Here is a 23298-nt window from a genome sequence, read left to right on the forward strand (position 1 = left end):
ATTATTATTAAAGATACAAAATGCAGAATTTTCTAATTAATAACTAATTAATTTTGAAAAATTCTTATACAGTAAATAAACTCTATTTTGTTTTGTGTTATTTTTTTTTTTTGTTTAATCTCAAATTTGTTACAAATAATGGCCTTGTGCTTCTGACGTTTTATTTATCAAATGTTTTGACGTGTAAACAAACAATTTTTGGTATAAAAATATTGTATGGAATACAGTTTTTTTTTAATAATTAATTATTTATATAATTCTTAAATTATAAAAAACAATTCACAATGGGGAGTATGGAAAAAGCGATCAAAACGGGTTTCATATGCCGTTTGTGTTCAGAAATGAACAAAGTTGTAATACATATTTATAGTGATTTAGGATTAAAACTTAAATTATCTGAGAGGATCCATGAACATTTACCAGTAAAAGTAAGTATTCCCGTTCATTTTATTATTGTTTATTTCATTGAAATTTGATGTCCATGATGTTGTGATATTTAGAATCACTGATATTTCATATAAAAAGAATCTAGTTTACTAAAACTAGTTTACTAGTTCGCTCAACGAACGTTTAAAGCCCAATTTTAGAAGAACCTTATTGAGCTTTTGATTCCAAGCTCTACTGGCCTGCTTTAACCCATAAATGGCTTTATTTAATCGACATACCTTAGTACCATCTTCAAAACCTTCTGGGAGTTTATGTAAATTTCTTCTTCCAGATCATCCTGCAGAAATGCTATAACTGCATCCATTTGATGTATATCTAAATTGTATTTTACTGCCAACGACATAAGATATCTGGATGGAGGTGTATCTGACTACGGGAGCATATGTTTCTTGATAGTCGATGCCATATTCTTGAGCGCATTCTTTGATTACCAATCTTGCCTTGTACCGTATTTGATTCGGGGACACTTTTCTTTTAAATACCCATTTACATTTTAATGATTTTTTTTCCGGCAAATCACACATAGACCATGTATTGTTTTCTATGAGAGAATCATACTCTTGTTTCATAGCATCACGCCATGAATCTGCATCAGCACTATTTAAGGCATCGGAAACCGATTCAGGATCTACGTGATTGGAGCACAATGCCTGATATACGTAATCTGGCATAGCTTTCAGTTTTGGTATCCGTGTTGATCTACGAAGTGTTTAATTTTCTTCTAAATTTTCATTCACAGTTTCAGCTAATTCAGGTTTATTGGCATTTTCATCCACAGTCATTTCCTGAGCCATATCTGATGCTTATGAAACTACACCAAATTTATTTGTCTCAATTACATTAATAATTACACCTTTACACTCAATTGGGGAGTAAATATACCCAATGGGATACTGAATACGAATTCAAAATTTCTCTAATATACTAGGTGAAAACAAAAGGGAAAAATCCGTTTTTCGGTTATATTTTTCAAACTTTAGTAAGTTTGTGAGTGTTTTATGTTTTAACCCTCGGCAGACGATTTTCGCGGTGAAATTTTGATTTGTTTTCACTGTTACTATTTGGAATGCTTTGGGGATGGGAAAACTACTCTAATTTGCTCAGTTTTCTTTGTAATGCCGAGGTGTAATGCGACTGAATGTTCCTGAAGTTCTAAGGAACACGTACACAAAATTTTTTTTAAATCGGAGCTGTTCCACCACTTTTCTACATTTTCCGGCTTATTAAATGTATTACGGACTTTCACTTACATAAAAATCACAGCAATTTGAAACGTTTTGTTTCCAAAAAAAGTATATATATATATAATAATTATTTTGGTTGTTTCAGGTATCCGTAACAGATCCTTTACCAAAAACTGTTTGTTGGAAATGTATTGCTCGATTAGAAGAACAACATAAATTAGTTCAAAGAATTAATTACGCCAGAAAACAACAGAAGTTATTACAGAAGCAGGTGCTACAAAAGAAAAAAGTAATTATCATTCAAAATTTTTAAACGTAAACTGTAATTCCGAAACTAAAGATTTCAAAGGGTTTCATCTTTGGACTTTTGATCAGCAAGCAAAAACCCAAATCTAATAATAAATGTGCGGGGTTCTTTCTAGCCTCTCTTAATAGTACAAGAGGCGGTATAAGGTCGAACATCACTCATCTGATAACGAGATGATGAGTGAACCAAAATTATTTACATGTTAAAATTATACGTCATGCTTTTTCCAAACTGAATCAATTTTGAAGATTATCACCAATTTTTTAGTTTTTCCGATAACAGGACTCTAAGCTCGCACTTGAAACATTGCTAAGAACACCCTCAGTTAAATTACCTTTTAAATGAAACCAAAAAAATTAAAATCGGTTCATCCATTTAGGCGCTACGATGCCACAGACAGACAAACACACATAGTGGTCAAACTTATAACACCAATTTTTTTTAATTCGGGATGTAACAAATATGATGTATCATCTGGTTATTTAATGGGAGAATGATGTCTATCAAATATGATGCTTTAAACACACATAAATACTTTTCAAATTTATCTAATTACAGGAAACCTTAGATGCTGAAGCTGCGCGTGAAGCGGGTACAACAAACGTACCAAATCCTGTAAACGAAGCAACAGTACGTAATGTACGGCCACGAAAACGACATTCAACTGAATCTACACCATCAAACATCAAAACAAAAACAAAACATTATCATCGACGACCTAGAAAATAACCAATCATTATTTATCGTCGTGTGTTTTTTGAGCGAAAAGCAAGTCATATGAGAATTTATATATGGAACCTAAAAAAATATGGATAAATTAAACAAAAAATTTTCAAAGTGTGTTGTTTTTTGTACTGCATATTTATTTTAATATCAAACAAAAACAAAGAAAAGACTTTTTATTATTAAAACATTTTTATTAAATTAATTTATAGTTATCAGTTTTATTAAATTATATATATTGGCGACATGCTTTGCGATTACAGCGCCACTGTGGAAATAATTCAAACTAATATGTGTGGTTGTATTTAATATTATTATATCTATGATCATTGTCAATATCATAGTTTTATTTCAGGATGTTTACATATTTAAAAAAGCAGTACAAATTCGGGTGTTCTAGTAAAAAAAATTGTCAAAAGAGTCAAAATTCATATAAGAAGTAAATTTGAAAAACAACGAACATTTTTAATTGCAAGTTGTACATTTTTTATTGATTCATGAAGTATACAGGGTGGACTATTTTAATCTATTATGGCTAATAGTTCGTTTTGTAGTATGAAATGGCAAATCCGGTTAAATTTATAGCATATCGGGTTAATACACCAAGGCTTTACTGACATAAAACTTCTTGTTGTACCTTCGTTAATTTTAAAAACTTACTGGACAAGAAAACGCTCTTCATTTGTAAAAATGGTTTTTTTTAAACCATAAACTGTCGGCTGTCACGCTGTCTTTGTTTTTTCATTGTCATATTACCTCAAAAATTGTGTAGATTCAAACCTTGCGTTAATTTTGCGATAACTAAGGCTGGGTATACACGTAACTGTATACTTGTGCAGGACAGGTGAAAAAATACATAAACGACTGGATCTCTGCTTATGGCTAGTTGTCTGGCAACTCGCCACAGTTGACTTTATGCCTGTGCTGGTAGTAAGAATCGAGTTTCGATTCTTCTCCGGTTGCCTACGCAAGTCGCTATACCTGCACCGGTTTACCTGAAGCGACTAACACACACGCTCCTTTATAGGTGACTTGTTTAGGTAAACCTATCTGGTATACCGTTACATGTAAGCCCAGACTTAAATTTTTAAAAATTAATTTTTGGACTGTCTATTCAAGTTTTTGATTTATAATATTCTGCAGTAATGCGAACTGGAAACTAATAATTAACGACCTCGTCTACAGAGCTTCAATTTGTTATATTATAAAAAGTAGAAAAGTATCCAGAAACATAATTGTAATGCTAATCGATACCGTTGGAGGAAATTTCCCACCTTACACCCTTGAATATTACGAGTAAATTTGATATTATAACAAAATCTCATTAAATTTTGACCGACTCAGCGCAATTATTTTTACTTATTAACTCGAACTGTAGAGAATGGACTATCTACGTCCTTTCACTGTAAATCCCAGACAATTAACTTGTAAAGATTTTTTTTTTTGTGACTGGATTCAGACTCATCTATTTAGTTACATAATTTAACCACCAGAGGCGTATTATATGTAAGTTCATCGCTATAAAATTGTATATGCATCTTAGAAATAAGTTTTCTTTTTTTGTTTTTCCAATTTTCATTTGTATAATATAATTGTAATTGTTCATAACAGTCTTATTATATATATTATATAATAATTAAAATAAGTAATTGTGCACACAATATTTAAAAGTGAAAATCATTTTTGTATAAAAAAATAAATAAATAAATAAACAGTTGATATCGTATAATGGACGACATAACTTTGTGTAAATAAAGTACCTAATTATGGGGGAAACAATATTTAAGAAAATAAATGTAATGTGAAAAAAACAAAGAAATAATATAAGTAGCAATTAATTAGAAATATATTTTTAATTAAGTTTTTATTTTCCTAAAAATTTAATCCAAACAAACAATTGACTGAGTTAATTATTGAAATACCATGTATAGACAGTGAACAAAACGAACAAACATGAAAATTCTGCACGAATGTGACTCAAATATAGAACGAATATAAAAGATTTACAACTGACTTCTTATCGTGATACCAGCTAAATAAGCTGAAAAATCCTATAAACACTAAAATCATGAACAAAATAAATTCTCTCTACTCTAGTTGCTGAAGTCAAATCCATCGCGGTGGCGATTCAGCAATCATAATGCTAATTTTTGCTTTTTCGACAATGGCCACGCGCTGGCCCGACAAAACCTAAGCCCGTCATTGAGCAGGTAGCAACCCTAAAGGTATGGTACCCAAACCATATTACAATTATTAAGCCAAAAGACCTTTTCATTTCAATTACGATTCATTATTGTTTTGGACAGACAATAATAAGTTGGACAAGATATTTGTTATTCATTTTATCACATCACTTTTTAAAATGAAAAGGTCTATGGACAGCATTTTTTTACATTGCATTAGTGCAATATGTTTTGCTCTTAGACCATTAAGTATATAGACTGAGCATCGCCTGTCTTTCCGTACAGTGACAGGTGTGCCAATATCTGAGGTGATTGCTTGAGGTAGGTAAAGATATTTATTAAAAGAATAAAGGGACATAATTTTAAAAAAATAGTCATTTAAAATAGGGGTATTTATCAAAACATACCTTAAATGTCAAATCAAACCACAAAATGAACTTTTTCACTTTTTGACTTAAAAAATACTGATCGCATGTCACTTTACATTTTGTTTTCACGAATCTACAATGACAAGAAGTATGACAACAACACTTTGTTTTGACATTTCCATACCGCCGCCATGATACCTTTGACTCAAGCAATTACCTCAGATGTTGGCACACTTTAAATTCCTTGACGCTCAGTCTATGTACTTAATGATCTAAGGTAACCATTTTTAAGATAAGGAACAATTGAGTGAGTGAGTGAATATTGTCCAATATTGTCATTTTAGGGTTGCCACCTCAAAGTTCCGCGAAGTCGGGAGGTAGTGACATTAATGTAATTATATATCACCCAATCATAATACTGTATGATATTTTTGATGTTTTGTGTACCCACCTTTTCCATAATTAAAAATTTTAATAAATATCCTTCTCAAATACCTGAACATGAAAACAATTATCAAAGAATCGATTTATTGACTGAACTTTCGAGTAGATATATTGATATCGGGAGAAACTACACGATTTCTGGAGTCTCTCGTGATCAAATCTGGATCATTTTTAAATATGTATAAATATTAGCAAGCATATGCAGTTTAATAATATGCATGTAAAAAACTCTCTGTATAGTCTTTAAAAATAATTATGAATAAAGATTTAATTAAATATAATTTCATTTAATTTATTACGTATATATTTTTATTAGTTATTCTTTTGTTTGTAAAGCCATAAGATCACACTTAACAGCACTTGTGTGTAACTGGTTTTCTTGTTTATTAATGCATTATAGTGCAGGCATTTAGAAACATTCTTTTAAAAATCTTTAGGTTACGTACCTAAATTACAGTAGTATGACGTCATTATTGATAATGTTTGCTTGCGTTTCGAAATCATATAAACCAATATCATCACTGTGATAACACCATCGTTGACAGGACCGTATTTATAATTCGGAAGCCTTGGGGTCAAAATTTGGTACCAGATCCCTAAGGTACATGGTGTCCAAGGCACGAGGTACCGGCTATCCGGAGCAACAGGTACCTCGGAGACCAGTGATCCCAAAAACCCTCGAGTAACAAATTTAGAATCATTTTCATCAATATTAACCGGATTGTGAATTTAGTATAGGTATTTACGGTTAATTTATAATGCAAATTGCCTAATTTATAATTTCTTATAAATCAATTTAGGTCACAAAATTTCCTGACGCTCTAACGAATCAAATGCCAAAAACTGCATTCAAATCCGACTTCTGTTTAAATTTTTCGAACTTTAACCGTTTTTAGTTTTTTGTTTCTGCTACTATTTAAGTAAAATATAGCCATCAATCCATATAAACATTCCCTTAGTTGTTTATGAGTTTTGCACATTATTTTTCCGAAACACTCTGTATATGCTAATGAGAGCTAAAAATACCTATAAACTGAAATCAAACTTCATACAAATTGAATTGATGTTTAGAAATTTATTTGGTATTTTGTTTTTAAGTGTAAACAAAACGTTAGCTAGTAAAACGTTAGCGTTTAAAAAACTTTTAAAGGAAGACTTCCATATTCCAATTTAATGAATTATTCAATTTTCTTACTGTGTAAAATAAATAAATGTATATACATATACATATTGTATTTACATTTTTGAGGTAATAACGGTTGGTTCTGGTTGTAGCAGTGAGGTAATGGTTAAACTATCCTAGTAGGTATCTACAATAAAAATATAATATTCGATGAAGTAATTGGAAGTCGTACAAACTACAAACTACAAATATAAATATTACAGAATACAGTTATTTTTTTTGTATTAACTGAACATTAGCCTATATGTCTGATTCTGAGGTGAATACCTATAGTTATAATATGTGTGTGTTTTCAACTAAACACAAAACTAATGTGTACGCCACATACACCTCCATATACAGGTGCTGAATGGAATGATAGTTTATTTATTAGAACGGGATCTGAAACGTTTCAAGAACATTGCCTTGTTGATTGATCTAAAAATTTGTAGACAGAAACATAGTAACTAAAAATAAATTTCTTTAATGGGGTTTTTACCAAAATTAAGCCGTTTACGAGACAATTGGCAATCTGGGCTTTGTTATCGATTGGGCTTATTATATATCTTCGTAGCTTATTATAGATATTATGTCCACTACACTGTTCATCATAGCACTGCATAAAGCAATATAACCCATTGACCAGAGAGGAACCATCTTCAACAAGACCTCCCAAATATACGCATAAGCGGACGATATTGCCATAATAGCGAGAACTAAGGACCGTCTGATTAACGTGTTCAAGGAAATAGAAAAGAACGGTAAAGAGCTAGGACTGAGTGTCAACGAAAAGAAAACTGTTTACATGTATATGTCAGCCTCACCCGATCGGAGGAAAGTCCAAGACCTTCAGATTGAAAATGTGATATTTAAAGGAGTCTCTTCATGCACCTATCTCGGAGAGCAGGTAAATAACGAAGAAAAACTAGCACAGCGATAAAAGAAAGACTCCAGAGAAGCAATCGAGCATATTTTGCAAATGTGAAGCTCTTGAAAAGCAAGCTGATTACAAGAAGGACAAAGTTGAAAATATACAAGACTTTGGTTCGACCAGTAATAACCTATGGGAGTGAAAACTGGACACTCACGGTAGAAGATCAGGAGAAGATAAGAAGGTTCGAACGGAAAATATATCAGAAGAATCTATGGAGCGAGCGGTACAAATCAATGAGACAGAATGGCGTATCCGGAACAACAGCGAGATATTAGAAATCCTGGATGGTGAAGATATTGTTAAGTTAAAATCCAACGGACTCTGTTGGTTTGGGCACGTCCAGAGAATGGAAGACGCCAGGATGCCGAAGAAGATACTTAACGTCAAGATCTATGCTACCAGGAAGAGAGAAAGACCAAGACTCAGATGGATGGACCAGGTGCTGGATGATTTGAGGACAATGCGAGTCACTGGATGGGGAACCAAGATCCAGGATCGCAACGTCTGGAAGCGTATTGTGGAGGAGGCCAAGGCCCACTGTAGCGCCTATTGTTGTTGTTGTTGTTATTATAGATCGGGTAAGAACACCTCTGCTTGATCTGTATAGAGGTAAAAACACTATACTACACCAATATTCACAATAAACTCCACGATTCTTTAAAGACATAATAATATTCACTTATTCAGTTCACAGTAGTGAGTAGTATACACAACACACGCGACTAGTGTGGTGTGTACGTACTATAGTGCAAACAATACACTTTACAACACTACACTACACTAGCACTACACTCAAGTTCTATATTTATTATTTGCACTTAAAAAATATCAAACACTTGCACTAATAAAACATATTCTGTTTATTAAAAGAAAACTATTAGTTAATTAATAGGAATGATTTAACTACAAGTGAATTTAGAGTGATGATGTAAATTAGTTTTTAAAAGAAAAAGTTTTTTAAAGTTCCATTAAATTTCCTTTTAAAACAAACTATGAATACATTTCAGTTTATTTTAATTAATTTTATCTTTGTGGTGGTAAAATTAGAAATTATTCTTTGTTAAAAATATTTATTAATTTTTTTTTTTAAATAATATTTCTTTTACTGTGCTGTGACAAAAAATAAAAAATGTGTTTTTCGGTATTTTGTCAAGGTAGGGCTGCCTATGAAAATTTATTATTTCGTCAAGATGCTGAATTACGTTTATTAGAGAATATGAAACGTTGTTTATCAAATAAATTAAAATGTGATCGTGAATATGCAACATCGTTAACATCGATTGTATCGCAAGGTATTAAAATTGAACGTAATGAAGAATTATCAGGTAGTTTAATTGCATCCGCATGGCGTACAATGTTAGATGAATTTGAAACAACTGGACAAGTTATTAAACAGAATGCGGATTTTATTGAAACAAAAAGTTTAGAGCGATTAACAAATATGATTGTGGAAAAACGTAAAGTGCGTAAACAATTTCAAGAGGAATATAATCGTATTACACAACAATTTAGTCAGGTAAAAAGAGTTTTGCAAAAAAAAAAACAACATAAAAAAACTTTTAATCCAGTTAAAATAGTCTAGTTTAATAAGGTGCTTATTTTGAAAATACTTCCAAAGTCAATACTTTTCGAAAGAGACACATTTAATAGTAAAGAATGGACTATATTAGGTGTCTAGAAGTAATTTTCGATTTTTACCTTCTTTTAATAAGAAATAAATTAAAAAACATAACGATTATCGCTCTGGAAAATCTTATTTTTGAATTGCCCTTGTTAGCCTCAGGTCACTATTTCTAAAATCGATTCTTTGACATGGACCTGATTTCAAAACAAAGTTACAATATTTTGGGAGACACAATTTAAATTATGAAGGTCCCAATTTTAGGGCGATTAAGGTGATAGATTGTAGAGCAATCTTGCGAGAGGAGGTCTCAGTTATAGAATTATTAAGGCTATGCAGACATTGAATAAGAGACAGTCTCGATTATAAAGGTTTCAGTTATAGTTCTCAATTATCGGGGTCGCAGTATGGTAAAGTTAGTTATATTTTGTATGATATTACCATAGATATATACTATAATTACTACATACGTGGATATTACACCTTTAATAACAATACATTGAGCTGTCATTTCAACAGACAGATCATATATTAATACGTCATTAACAGGGAGCACTAGTATAAATATTATTATTTGAATATTAATATCCTATTATTATGACATGTTCTGACACGATGTATGTATTGAAAAAAAAAAAGGATTAATAAAGATTGCGCTCTCAGGGGTAAAGAATGATATTTACGAAAAAATGTTTCAAACAAAAGTTGTTTATTTTTTTATAAGGAACATTTTTTACATTTAAACTTTTGTTCTATCTCTAATGGTTTACAAAATGGATCCTACGAAGACCCAATTGACCTATGTTGCTCATTTACGAACTTGACGTCATTTTTTACGTCCTCAGCACGCTATAAAAATTTCAGCTTGATATCTCTTTTCGTTTTTTAGTAATCGTGATGACAGACAGACAGACAGATAACCGTAAATGGACTAATTAATCAAAATTTGGTTTATAGCATCAATATTTTTAAAGCGTTACAAACTTGGAACTAAACTTTGTATAGCCCTTGGTATATTTCATATACATTTTAAAAAGGATACAATCTCTAATTTTCAAAACAAAAATGTTATTTCCACTGTACTATTTTGACAAAACAAAACATCTTCAGTTTTTTCTTTTTAAAATGAAATCTTTTGGGTTGTTTGAGGAGAATCATCTCTATGCTATTTTCAGTGTCAGTGCTGAACTGGTGAGTCTATTGGTTCAGTCAGCAGTGTTCAGACATCATCAAACATGATTTTGTCTCATCTGTGTAGAGAAGAGGATTGAGGAGTTGTAAACTGTAAAGCACATTGATAATTATAAAAACTAATAATGGAGACAGACTGATCAATTCACTAATTGAAATGGTTTGTTACTTATTGTGATGCGATTAATAATAATTAACGGTTTTAACTACTTATATTAAAACTCAAATAAAAACGGTATAATATGTAATACTTACAAAGAATCAATAAAAAAAAAATGGACATCAGAGACATCACTTATGTATAAAAAAACAATTAGATGATTGTACTACTTAAATCTAAATTGCTAGTTTACGCACGGTTCAAAGACTGTTTTAGGAAGACATCCTGTTTCATATTATGGTGATTGTTTCCCTACAGTATTGTAAAAAAGTTTTGGTTAATTTCACGGTACATACATATAAACCAAATAGTGGGTTTATAGTCAAATAATGGGTTATTTTTAGCTTTACAATACCACGCAACTACAAAAATATATGATATATTGTGTGCAAGTGTTGCTTATAAATTTGATAATATAGATATCTCTCTTCAATCATCAATACTCTAAACTATAGTCGTCTCTGTTCATCAAATGATGGATCTTCGATGAACTCATAATTGAATTAAAATTTTGTTGTTATATCAACGACAATCTTTTTAATTTTTATGGTATTATTATAAACTATAAGATTGTTTAAATATTTTAGATAGTTTATTATCACACTCTCTAGATTTTTTGATATAGAAATATCCAATTGAAAAAGATAACTTATATGATTTTTTTATTTATTCAAAAACATTTTTTTGAAATACATATTTGTTGAATAGCAGCCACTGGTTTACTTTTTTATTATTTTTTGTAATTTATTTCATTTAAAAGTTATGTTGGGCGTGATTTCTTATGTTTGAATTTTATATTATTGATATCTTTGTCTAATATATGCAAACATTATATTTTGCATTTCAGGTGTTTGTATGTGTCTTGTGTGTTTTAACGTTTTTTTATTTTTTTGAATGTGCTGTTTTGTTTTTAAAACATTCACTATACTTAGATGCGGGCTCTTATCTGCATTATTTCCACACACGACACTCGTTCGACACTCATTAGACTGAACATGTATTAAAAGACGGTATTTTTTGAGGGTCAGAAACGTCTACTCGACTCGATTAATCGACTCAAGTTTTTATGTTTTTTTTAGAAGATGAGTAGTTCTAGACATACCGTAGCAAATCCCTCCAAAATAGTAAGCTCCACATACTATTTCTTGTGCCTCATAAAAGTGACGCCACGGTGCTTAAACTTACTTTTTTAATATAGGAGCATCAAGTTGAACCTCCAGAATGTAAATCTGATGCGCTCTAGTTTCTACATATGTCAAATTTGCTTTGCATTTTCAAAAATCCACCATGAACTTACGTCACCTCCAAATCGTCAGTCTAAGATATGAGAGCTTTGTTGGGGTCCACTTAACGACCCCTTCCAAAATCAGACGCGCTCGAGTTACTTTTTTTCTTACATTTTTAACCCTTTTGACCGTCCAAACCGTCAAATTAATATATTTTCGTTATCAGAGATATTTGGCAGGATTACAGTTTTAATATCTGACGCGCTCCAGTTACGCCATAAATCTGTTTTTTTACATTTTCTAAGGCCTGTAAGTCCTCCTCCCAACGCCAAATTGAAGAAATTTATAGGACCTTTTTTTCTTAAAATCATCTGATCAAATTCCAATAAGTCTCGACGACGCTCGAGTGACTACACATTTAGCATCAGTTATACTGGATATTTAGGAATCATCATGGAATTTAGATAGTCGACGAAATTTTTTCACACGTTCATATTAACGACAAAAAATGTTTTCATTGATTTTTGCATACTCAACATCGCCTATGACCTACATTAATCTAATATCCAATAATGGACAGACATGTGTATATATTTTAAAATATAAAGGATAGCGAAATAATTATTTAGATGTAGTGAAAAAAAATATCCCATCTTTTTCATTCACTAAAACTTTTGATTTTTATAAATAGAATTTTGTTTGAATTAAATAAATTATATTTTAGAATATACAAATGAGTATCTTAAGTTAAAATAATATTCGATGCGATTAATATAAATGTATTTCTATATTATAAATATTTAGTTTTTTTTTTTATAAATAAATTTTTTAAATAAATTAATTTATTGATATTTAGTATACAAACAATAAATAAATTTTTAAAAATAATTTATTTAATAGGCATATCGTAGAATTTATGTAGAAGAATTTTTGTTATTTTCTGTATAGCATATACCAGAACGACCGCACATGGTTGTACCTTTTTGTTCAGGTTTAGAGAATTTTTTATGCCTCAAATATGTACTCAAAAAAAGCCACTCAGCTCTTAGGATATATTGCATTACAACAGACAAACAAGATATCAATCAAAACAAACGCACAATCACTATGTCTCTGTCGAATTTCCTAGTGAATCAACTTTTACTAAACCACAGCAGGTTTTGTTAACTCTTTCCAGGAAAAATTGTGTTTACTCATTTTCAATCAACTGTTTCTGATGTTTTTATTAAGAGTTTACTCTGCCTAACAAGTAGGGTCAGATTAACATAAAGCGCAATGGCAAAAAATGTCCCTCTGAATATTTCGAAAAACTAATTATTGTAAAAAATATGACCCATCACCAAAACTGTTAAAAATTTCAAATCGATATTCCTATAAATAACGAAAATATGAGTCATATTGACTCCAATCAATCATAATCATTTCAAACCACATTTACATATTTAACGTTAAAAAAATGTCTTTTTTTCTAATTAACTATTTATAGGCAGTGCTATTTCCACAAGCACCACGTATTTTGATGAGGATGTTTTGATTCATTTTTTTGAAGATAGCGTGCCAAATTTAAATACTAATTTTTTTAAATATGATATTATAGCACTTTGAACTATTTAGCAAAGTTTTAGAAATGAAACTCATTAAAATTTTTCCACCATCGATTCATAGTCGAAATTACGGAAATTAGATACTGGTCTTTTTTTGGTATAAAACTATTAATTACAAAATATTTCAAAGATAAAATAAAATTATAATCTGTTAAAAAATTGCATTTCTGGATCGAAATTAATATTTTAAAAATGACTTCATATAAGGAAACAATTATTTTTTTAAATTGATAAAAATATTTAAAAAAATGCATGTAAATATATCAGTTTTATCAAAATTTGTCATCATTTGAATAGTATTTTATGATAGCTACTAAAAATGATAACAGGCTACAAAAATTTTATGTATTTCACTTTAAAAAGGTAGTTCGATTCGTGAAATCACTTAATATGACTAGGGAAATATATTTTCATCAATGTTAAATGACACCAAGTTTAAGCTATAACGATTTTTTTGCATTGTGGGCCATTTTTTTCCCTCCCGGTTGGTGGGGGATAAATCCCCTTTCATTTCTTAGGACATACACTGCATCAATTTCCTCTACACTATTATGGGTTATTTTTCTCGCCTGAGTCATTGAGTTTGATTAGATACTTCCAGACTAATTTTAAGAACTTAAGAGTTTTCGAAGCTGCTTGGTTATTCGAACGACCCGTTTGAATTATATTTGACAATATGTTCTTTGAGAGGAGTACAATTATGTTTCTAGTTAGAAAGAGATATGAATTTATCTTCTAACTTGCAAACTGCCTTCTCCAACCTAAGTTGTCTATTCCATTTTGATAATTAATCCTTAGCTCAATCTTCTATTAATAATTTTGTGTAATCCTTTTTTCTTTAATTTTCAGATATCCGAAGAAGTCACACGGAAAAAAACCGAATATCGTAAATATTTAGAACATTATAAAATGATGAGAACTAGATTCGAAGAAATTTATGTAAAAGGTTAGTTTACAATTCTCATGTCGTAGCTAAAATAAGATATTAAAATAATGTCTCTTATAATTTAGCTGGACGAGCTGGTAGAAAAGTCGATGACGTTCGAGAAAAATATCAAAAAGCATGTCGAAAATTACATTTAACTCATAACGAATACGTATTGTTAATATGTGAGGCAGCGGAATGCGAAAAAGATTATCGAACAGTATTATTACCAGATTTATTCGAACATCAACAAAATATACAAGAGACTTTTGTACAAACTTGGTAAGTATAATCAATAAAAATTGAAAGCAGGTCTAGTCTTAAAGGGGAGGGTCTTGAAGGGGAGTGTCCAGAAGTTAAAAGGGCCTGTATTTTTCGCCGTAAAACGTTCAGTGGAAATGAACCATATCCAAAACAACGAAATAAAGGTCATAGCTCATTTATTTGAGCCCAAAAGACAAATAATTATCTCCAAATTGTAAGACGAAGGATCACTGATTATCTACCCTGGTGCAAAAAAAATTTGAAGAAAGAATAATTCTTAAAAACTCTTAAAAAGACTTAGAAACTCTGAAAATGTCTTAGGAACTCTGAATAGCTCTGAATTTCTAAACGTTTATGGGTTGTCTAATTCAGACTTATTCAGTTAAGCTGTATTTTCAAATAAATTTAAATCGGAATGACAATGTTTTGAAGACCCTTGGCTATCAGTTTTCTGTTCATTCAGGTACATGTTCGATATTTTCGATAAAATTAATTGAATGTTTTCTTTTTTTTTTAGGAAAGAAATTTTACAAGAAATTGCCAAATATACGGATTTAACAGCTACACAATTTAAAGAAATTCAACAACGTATAAATAATAGTTTAGTCATAATTAAACCTTCCGAAGAATATAAAAGTTATTATGAAAAAAATAAGTAAGTAATCCAAGTGGTTTAGCTTTTCTGACCTACGATATTTGCTTGTTCTCCTCCTTCTGTAAGACTTTGTGGTCACACTTTCTTAGTTTACAATTCGCTTTGTTCTTTGATTATTCAGCTCTGCATAATTTCCGACAAGAATCTACCCCCTTATTCTAGATCAATCAACCCCCAACACCAGATAGATCTGCAGCCCTTAACCCATATGTATAAAAATATGGCCCGGGATGTGATTAGGTAGGAAAGGTACATCTCGATCCCATTCTTCACGTGAAGGAACTATTTCCCTAATCGCATGACTTGTATATTTTAAGTAAGTTTCTTTTGTATATTTTCAGAGTGACACCAATATCACCCGTTAATTTTGATTTTGATGTAACATTAGTCGAAGATTCTGGTCAACTATTAGCAAATCAATTAACAGTCGATAATTTAACTGTTGATTGGTTACGTAATAAAATGCAAGAATTAGATACTCGAATTAAGGAAGTACAAGATAAACAAAGTGTAATTCAAGCCACAACAGCAGAAAGTATAGATGGAAAAACAATTGGAATCCCCGAAACATCCTCAAGAGCGGGAAGGTATAAATTACAATTTTAAAATATCTAAAGCATGTTTTAAATATTTATATATATATTTTTTCTGTTTATCCTCAACATATATTTTTTGACGAAAATTTTTACGCACATTTCTCAGTAATTGTTTGGTTGATGAACCACCTAGACGAGAACTAAATGAACTGCGATGTCATGAACGTAAACTTGTACGACAAGTTGAATTAATAAAGATTGCCCTAAATGAATTGGGATGTGAAGAGGCACCGGCCGGCTGTGATATACCAGTAGAACATCCGTTGTGTATTGAGGAACCAAATGATAATCAAGTAAACATATTCTCATTTTTATATGAATTTTAAAATATTTCACAACTAATGTCAAACTAATCATATTTTATTCAAATTATTTTAATTTTCTCTTATTTCAAAATTGATTTTTATTTGTTTGAATGCATACCTGTTCGTTTTATTTCTAGCCACAAAATCCAAATCTATTCAGCAAAACTTAATTGAGAGAAAGGTCATGAATCTTTAGATGCCCAAATGAGATGCCCAATGAATCTTTAAATGCCTTTGGGCATCTTCATTCCCTTTAATGCCAGAGTGGCGGTACTCAGATTTGTCTGACTGTGTTGTTCAGTGCCAGTTCAGTTCCCCAAAGCATTCATAGACAATCCTCGATGGTAATATTAGCGCCTTAAAGGCCCTATTATCTGAGAAGATGCTGATATGTACCTCACTGTAATCTTTTGTGTTACTGATTTGGGCATCTTCAACATGGCAAAGATTTCTGATTGAAAAATCGTCGCATATTGGTCAAGAATAATCGATTCCTTTATTCTAGGTCCATGTAGTAGGCTTAAATTCGGTTTACCTTGCCGAGGATACTCCGCGGAAGGGTGGATCAGGGCTATTTTAAAACTTCACTTCTGTCGAATGGCTGGGGATTCATTTTTGTCGATATTAGATTATAGAAAGATTATTAATAAAGTTTTCAAACTTATAGCTTTAAAGATATTCTGATAAAAATAGTGGCATTCTTATTATGAGGTATGCATACACACAATTTCATAAAAGATCGAAAAAATAAGAGAACATTAAAATGGATTTTTACAATTGGAAAATATCATGGTGCTCAAAATAATTTTTTTTTTTGCTGAATAATTAACTAATCAACTAACTTAAATGCTTTATAGCTAAGGTAAAGTTTTAATCAAAATGCAGGTTATGGATGGTATCAAAGATGGTAATTTTGTTGGTTGCAATAATTGTTTTCATTCATTACCCGATTTTTTTTTCTCGAGCTTGGAGTATACTCTAATTCAGTCATATTAAACAATGAATTCTGCCTCAAATCAGGCTTTTTTTTGCTATGTTGTTTGTAATGTAGAGACAAACTTATAACACCCCTTTTTTTTAGTTCGGGGTTAAAAAAAACTGATTTGATGCAACCGTTCACGTCCTTTTCATATTTAATTTGACTGAATTTTTTCTGGGACTCTAAAACTAAAGGTCGCAAATTTGAACCCCACGTCGGGCGCCAAATTGTAAGATACTACAATAAATCTCTTAAACGTAGAAAATAAACTTCAAGAAGATAATTAACTAAGATAAGAATTACTCTCGTTCAACAAAATTCGACCCAACCTTATAATTTTCAACCTGGAAACATCGTACAAGCACACTATAATCAATACACAAATGAGTTTGAGGTTTATTCCAGATTTCAAAACGTTTTAGGCGTATTGGTACTTTTCTTCGATTTTTTCTACCCATTAAAATAAAATTGTTTTGTTTCGAAAATAAAATCTACCAATTCTATCGAGTTACAAAATTATTCAATGTTTAATTTATATTAAATGAACTCGAAATATTTTTCAGGAAAATGGTTCTTCTTTATCACAAAAATTGTTAACTTTTAATCAACATCTACACAGTATATTCAATAAACATAGACCATTTAAATGGAAATCTGTTCCATCTTCTCCAGTGGCAACGGCACGTAATGTAAATCGAGCCGATTCTGTTCCACAAATTATAAATGAGAATAATGATGATAAAGTCGTATGTTTTAATATTCAAAACTTTATGCTCGAATATTATGTGCATGTGTGTCTTGTTTTAATAATGTCGAACGAAAAATTTCTCGAAACCTTTTCTAATTGCATTTTTAAGCAAAAACAAGAAAATATTCCTTGTTTGGTCGTTTGATGTTCCAACATTTTGAATATTAAGTGTGTGCTCTGTTCTAAGTACTAATGTTATTAACTTTTAACTTCAATTTCAGCCTAAAATTGTTTAAAAGCTTGGTTTTTTGTTGTGTATTAAGTACTAACATTTTATAAATTTTGTAAAAAGCATACTATTTTTTTAATGTTCAGTTACTTCAGTCACTAGTAAGGACAAGAAGAGATTAACAAGAGTTTCATATCGTTTTCTGGCAAGTCTGTACGCAGGAATTATTCAAGGGGCACATCGACCTCTACATCGCTATGTATAGTAAGCGAGGCTAAACAGTTTAGCTGATCTTCAGACATTCCTTATGGAAAAATATTTGAAGAAAGAATAAACCTTAATAATTCTTAGGAACTCTGAATAACTCTGAATTTCTCAACATTTTTGGGCTGTCTGTTTTATCCAAAAGCAAAAATCGATTCTTCGGGTCAAAAGGTTCATGTCCTTGCTAGTGATTTGAGTAACCGCATGTTAAAAATAGTTTGGTAAAAAGAACTTAGAAGAATCTGCTTCTAAAATTGTCTGTTTTAAAATTAATTTTAAGAAATACTTAAATATCAAATTACGTAAAAAAATATATGGCAAACATATACGTCCGCTGGGAATCATCTGCGAAATACTGGATCCCAGAAATGCTACGAACTTTTTTTCATTTCCGTAACTAAATTTCTACCCGTTTGTAAATTTGTTCATGATATTACCCCCTCAAGCTTTTATTATTTCCTCTAAATACTTCAGTATGTGCATGCAAATCTTTTCCCAAAAATTAATACATCCAAAAATGCATAAAGATGTTATATTTCCAAATTTAGATACCAAAAAAAAAAAAACGGTATAATGTTTGTACTTACCTCACTTTTACAACCCTTAACCTCTTGTGAAATGAGAGAAGGCAAAAGCAATAAAAGGCATACGTTATTAAATTCACAAAGAAATTGTGACACCTTACTCTCCTGAGAACCTTTTTTCAAACAATCCATAGGTTCTCGATTTGTTCAAACGCTGCAAATTATGCAGAATTTCTAAAAACTGTTCGTGGTCCAAACTCCAACGAAACTCTTCAATGGATTAGATATCAAAATGGATTAACTCTTACCGAGTTAGCAGTAAATTCGATAAGTACAAATGGCCATTCGATTTTGAGGAAACTATTTTGGTATTTGAACTATCTGCTTACCCTGCAATTGATATTAGCTGAAGATTATCGGCGATAAACTAACAACTAAAATTAATATAAATTCTGTAGCTAATTCTGCAATCTAACTTTCAGAAAAGTGAAAATGGTATACGGTCTTTGGGCACTGAAGAATGGTTTCATGGTGTTTTACCACGAGATGAAGTTGTACGTTTATTAACACAAGAAGGCGATTTTCTTGTGAGAGAAACATTACGAAATGATGAATGTCAAACAGTGGTATCAGTATGTTGGAATGGTGGCCATAAACATTTTATTGTTCAAACTACGTCCGAGGTATAATTAAAAGTTAGGCTCTCTACATTTGAATTGATTTTTAAAAGTATTACTATCTTCGTAGGGTCTTTATCGATTTGAAGGACCTTCATTTCCTACAATACGTGAATTAATATTATATCAGTATTCAAGTGGAATTCCAGTAACGAGTCGATCGGGTGCAATATTACGTCAACCAATATCGAGAGAGAGATGGGAATTAAATAATGACGATGTTCAATTGTTAGACAAAATAGGACGAGTAAGTATATTTTGGTACTGAATTATTAACAATATTTATTGAAATATTTTTTCGATGAAAAATAGGGAAATTTTGGGGATGTTTACAAAGCACAATTGAAGGATACAAATCAAGAGGTAGCTGTAAAAATATGTCGAACAACATTACCCGAAGAACAGAAGAAGAAATTCTTACAGGAGGGACGTATATTAAAACAATACGATCATCCAAATATTGTAAAATTAATAGGAATTTGTGTTCAAAAGCAGCCTATTATGATAGTCATGGAGTTAGTTTCAGGTAATTGACATTTTTTTCTCTTAAGAACGTTTCCAAAAAATTAGTGTATGATAATATTTGAGACTTATGTTTCAAATTTTGAACGTTGATTTTGTTAGAACTTGAATCGATTTCGCATCGAACTAAAATTGATGTATTTTTCTAAAGCTTTGATTTTTTATTCTATTTTTTTTCAGGTGGTTCTTTGCTAACATTTTTACGAAATCGCTCTGACAGTCTGCAACAACATAAATTATTAGGAATGTGTAAAGATGTGGCAGCTGGTATGTGTTATTTAGAATCCAAAAATTGTATACATAGAGATTTAGCTACTCGAAATTGTTTAGTTGGTAAGTATTTTTTTTGGATCTCCATTTTATATAAAAACAGACCCATATTATCCATGTTTGGGTACCTAGCCAATGCAAATCTTGGACCCTTTTTAGCCGTTTGAAATCAGCTTTTTTCAAGTTGATGTTTTAATTTAAACTTTATTCTTGTTAACTATTGCAAATTGCGTACTTCTCGCCCTTGGGTAGGGCCAGATCTACCTAAGAACTTACATTATAGCTACATTTGGTGATTTTCAGGAACTAATGATATGGTAAAAATATCTGACTTTGGAATGTCGAGAGAAGAAAAAGAGTATATTGTGTCTGATGGAATGAAACAAATTCCAATTAAATGGACCGCACCAGAAGCTTTAAATTTTGGTAATATATTATTTTTTTAACTGATTGAAAGAAGTCGAGTAATTTGAATTTATATTTTAGGTAAATATACATCACTTTGTGATGTTTGGAGCTATGGTATTTTAGCATGGGAAATATTTTCAAAAGGTTGTACACCTTATCCAGGCTTAAGTAATTCTACTGCTAGAGAACGAATTGACGCAGGTAAGTAAACAAAAATACAACTGCATGTCCAAAAAAAACATTCACTATAGCTGGGATCCGTCATTTTTCATTTATAATGACTACTTGCATTCGACTAATTAATCTAAACAGGTTGTTAAATGAATTTTTGTTTATATAGGATATCGTATGCCAGCACCTGATGGAACTCCAGAAGAAATGTATCGATTAATGTTACGATGTTGGGAATATCAGCCAGAAGGTCGACCACATTTTGCAGAAATCTATAGTGTTGTTGAAATTTTATATAATGCCTTAAGATAACTATAATTATTGTCATATATTTACAATTTATAAATTGCCAATATAATTATATTTTGTCAATTATCTAACAATAAATTCATCATTTTTATTAATTCTTGAATTTTTAATTATTTTAGTTAGAAATGGAAAAAAATTTTGGTACCTGCAATAATTATCTTTCACCTTATATATTTAGGGTTTTTTGGGGCGAAAAATTGATCTAGCTATGTTTCACTTTTAAAAAACGTCGTTTTCTCTCAGAAACTTTAATCTCCTCAACGGCTCCAACGATTTTCTTGAAATTTAGTATACTAGGGGTTTTGAGCATACTAAATTTATATAACAAGCAAAGCTCGGTCATTTAGATATTGATCAAACATAATTTCCTTTGAAAGTTAAGATATCCGTGCCTAGAATTTCAGATATTTGTGGATACAGTTAAGAGTCATGGATTGAGAATTTTCTCTCGCATGGTCTCATCCTGTGGGGATCGAGTTGGCACGAGTCTGTGGATTTTTTGTTCTTCTGCGTTCATCCTGTGGTGGTATTCACTTATTCCAGTGATCCACGGGTTAATTAAAGACACGGATATCCGTGACGAGTGGCAACAGCAGCATCGTATGTTTATTCGCATCGTGTGTGAGTTTTATTGGAGGCGTTTCCATGGTAACGATACTCTACTTTAATTATAAAGTTGTATGGATGCATATATAATTGTATGGATTGCATTTATGACTTACATTGAAAATTTAATATCATTGTCTTACAAATTTAAATAAATAATTATGATAATTTACATTTGAAAAATAATACATATTTATGCAATTTGATTTTTTTTTCACAATTTTTAATGCATTAAGTTTAATTAATTAGTGTTTTTCAATAATTTTAATTTGACATTTTCTATAACATTAACATGTAAAGAATTGCAAATGAGTCATAACAGCGTCTTTTATCGCCAAAATTTTTCACTGGAAGCGCTGGCATCGATTTTATTGTCCCTACCATGACTACCCACACAACGAATATGATTTTATTTATATTTAAGCATATATTTCGTGTATATTAACAATTTAATAATAATAAATAATTCAAACATTAGCACTCCAGCATGTGCATGGTGTTGAAACAATTAACTCAATTAGTTATTATCTGGATGTATCACTTTTTCAGAAACTATATTAGACTGAAGAATATTTCCATGAAATTGTTTTTTATGACTATTTAAACTGTTCTTTCGTGTAAATTTTCGATCACAACTATTACATGAAAATCGTTTTTCACCCGAATGAGTACGTTTATGATTTTCGAATTCGTGTCGTCCGAGAAATGTTTTCTTACAGACACCGCATAAATAAGGTGTCTCTCCACTATGAATTTTTTGATGAATCGAAAAAACACTTTGATGAGAAAACTTTTTTTCACAAATTTCACATGTAAACGGTTTTTCTCCGGTATGGAGTCGTTTATGTTCATTTAAGCTGTGTTTTTGACGAAATTTTTTATCACAAACATCACATGCAAATGGTTTTTCACCGGTATGGATTTTTTTATGTTTAACTAATCCATCTTTGAGGGTAAATTTTTTATCACATACATCACATGAAAACGGTTTACAAATAGTATGGATTCGTATATGTTTAGTTCGATGTAGTTTCGATGTAAATGTTAAATCACAAATTTTACATGAAAATGTCTTTGTCATTTTTTTCGAAAAATTAATGCTACTATTAAATTTAGATATCGATGCACGGTATCAACAGATTACAGAATAAAAACGTTCTTGTTAAAAATCACAATTTTATTGTGATTACTGATCAACACACTTCTTAATGAGAAGCAGAACTTAAAAGCTCCGTATACTTAGCAGATAAAATTGTTATTTTTCACTCAAACTACTTCCATTCATTTGGGAATCGTTTGGGAGGATTTGGGAATATAATTTTAGAATTTGGGAATTATTAGTTTTCCTGTAA

The 23298-nt window shown here is 30.8% G+C and overlaps 2 protein-coding genes across 5 annotated transcripts; both read left to right on the forward strand.

Moving 5' to 3' along the window:
* The first annotated feature begins 239 nt into the window (after positions 1-239).
* LOC123292111 lies at positions 240-4194 on the forward strand. Its single transcript, XM_044872663.1, has 3 exons — positions 240-428; positions 1777-1920; positions 2497-4194. The coding sequence occupies exons 1-3, from the start codon at positions 285-287 to the stop codon at positions 2665-2667; spliced, it is 459 nt and encodes a 152-aa protein (XP_044728598.1). The 5' UTR covers positions 240-284; the 3' UTR covers positions 2668-4194.
* A 4687-nt stretch (positions 4195-8881) lies between these two features.
* On the forward strand, positions 8882-21376 carry LOC123294296 (tyrosine-protein kinase Fer). 4 transcript variants are annotated; one of them, XM_044875428.1, is made up of 14 exons: positions 8882-9268; positions 14404-14500; positions 14566-14761; positions 15261-15398; positions 15740-15985; positions 16101-16287; positions 17842-18024; positions 19466-19666; positions 19731-19907; positions 19973-20186; positions 20363-20515; positions 20756-20878; positions 20939-21061; positions 21201-21376. In XM_044875428.1, exons 1-14 carry the CDS (start codon positions 8882-8884, stop codon positions 21341-21343), a joined length of 2568 nt encoding a protein of 855 aa, XP_044731363.1. In that variant the 3' UTR covers positions 21344-21376. The 4 variants fall into 4 exon arrangements, with proteins under 4 accessions (XP_044731363.1, XP_044731364.1, XP_044731365.1 ...); XM_044875431.1 differs by lacking the exon at positions 8882-9268 and adding an exon at positions 13995-14109; XM_044875429.1 differs by lacking the exon at positions 17842-18024.
* The last annotated feature ends 1922 nt before the right edge of the window (positions 21377-23298 follow it).

The sequence above is a fragment of the Chrysoperla carnea genome, chromosome 2, assembly GCF_905475395.1.
Source record: "Chrysoperla carnea chromosome 2, inChrCarn1.1, whole genome shotgun sequence".
In the NCBI taxonomy this organism is placed as follows: Eukaryota; Metazoa; Arthropoda; class Insecta; order Neuroptera; family Chrysopidae; genus Chrysoperla; species Chrysoperla carnea.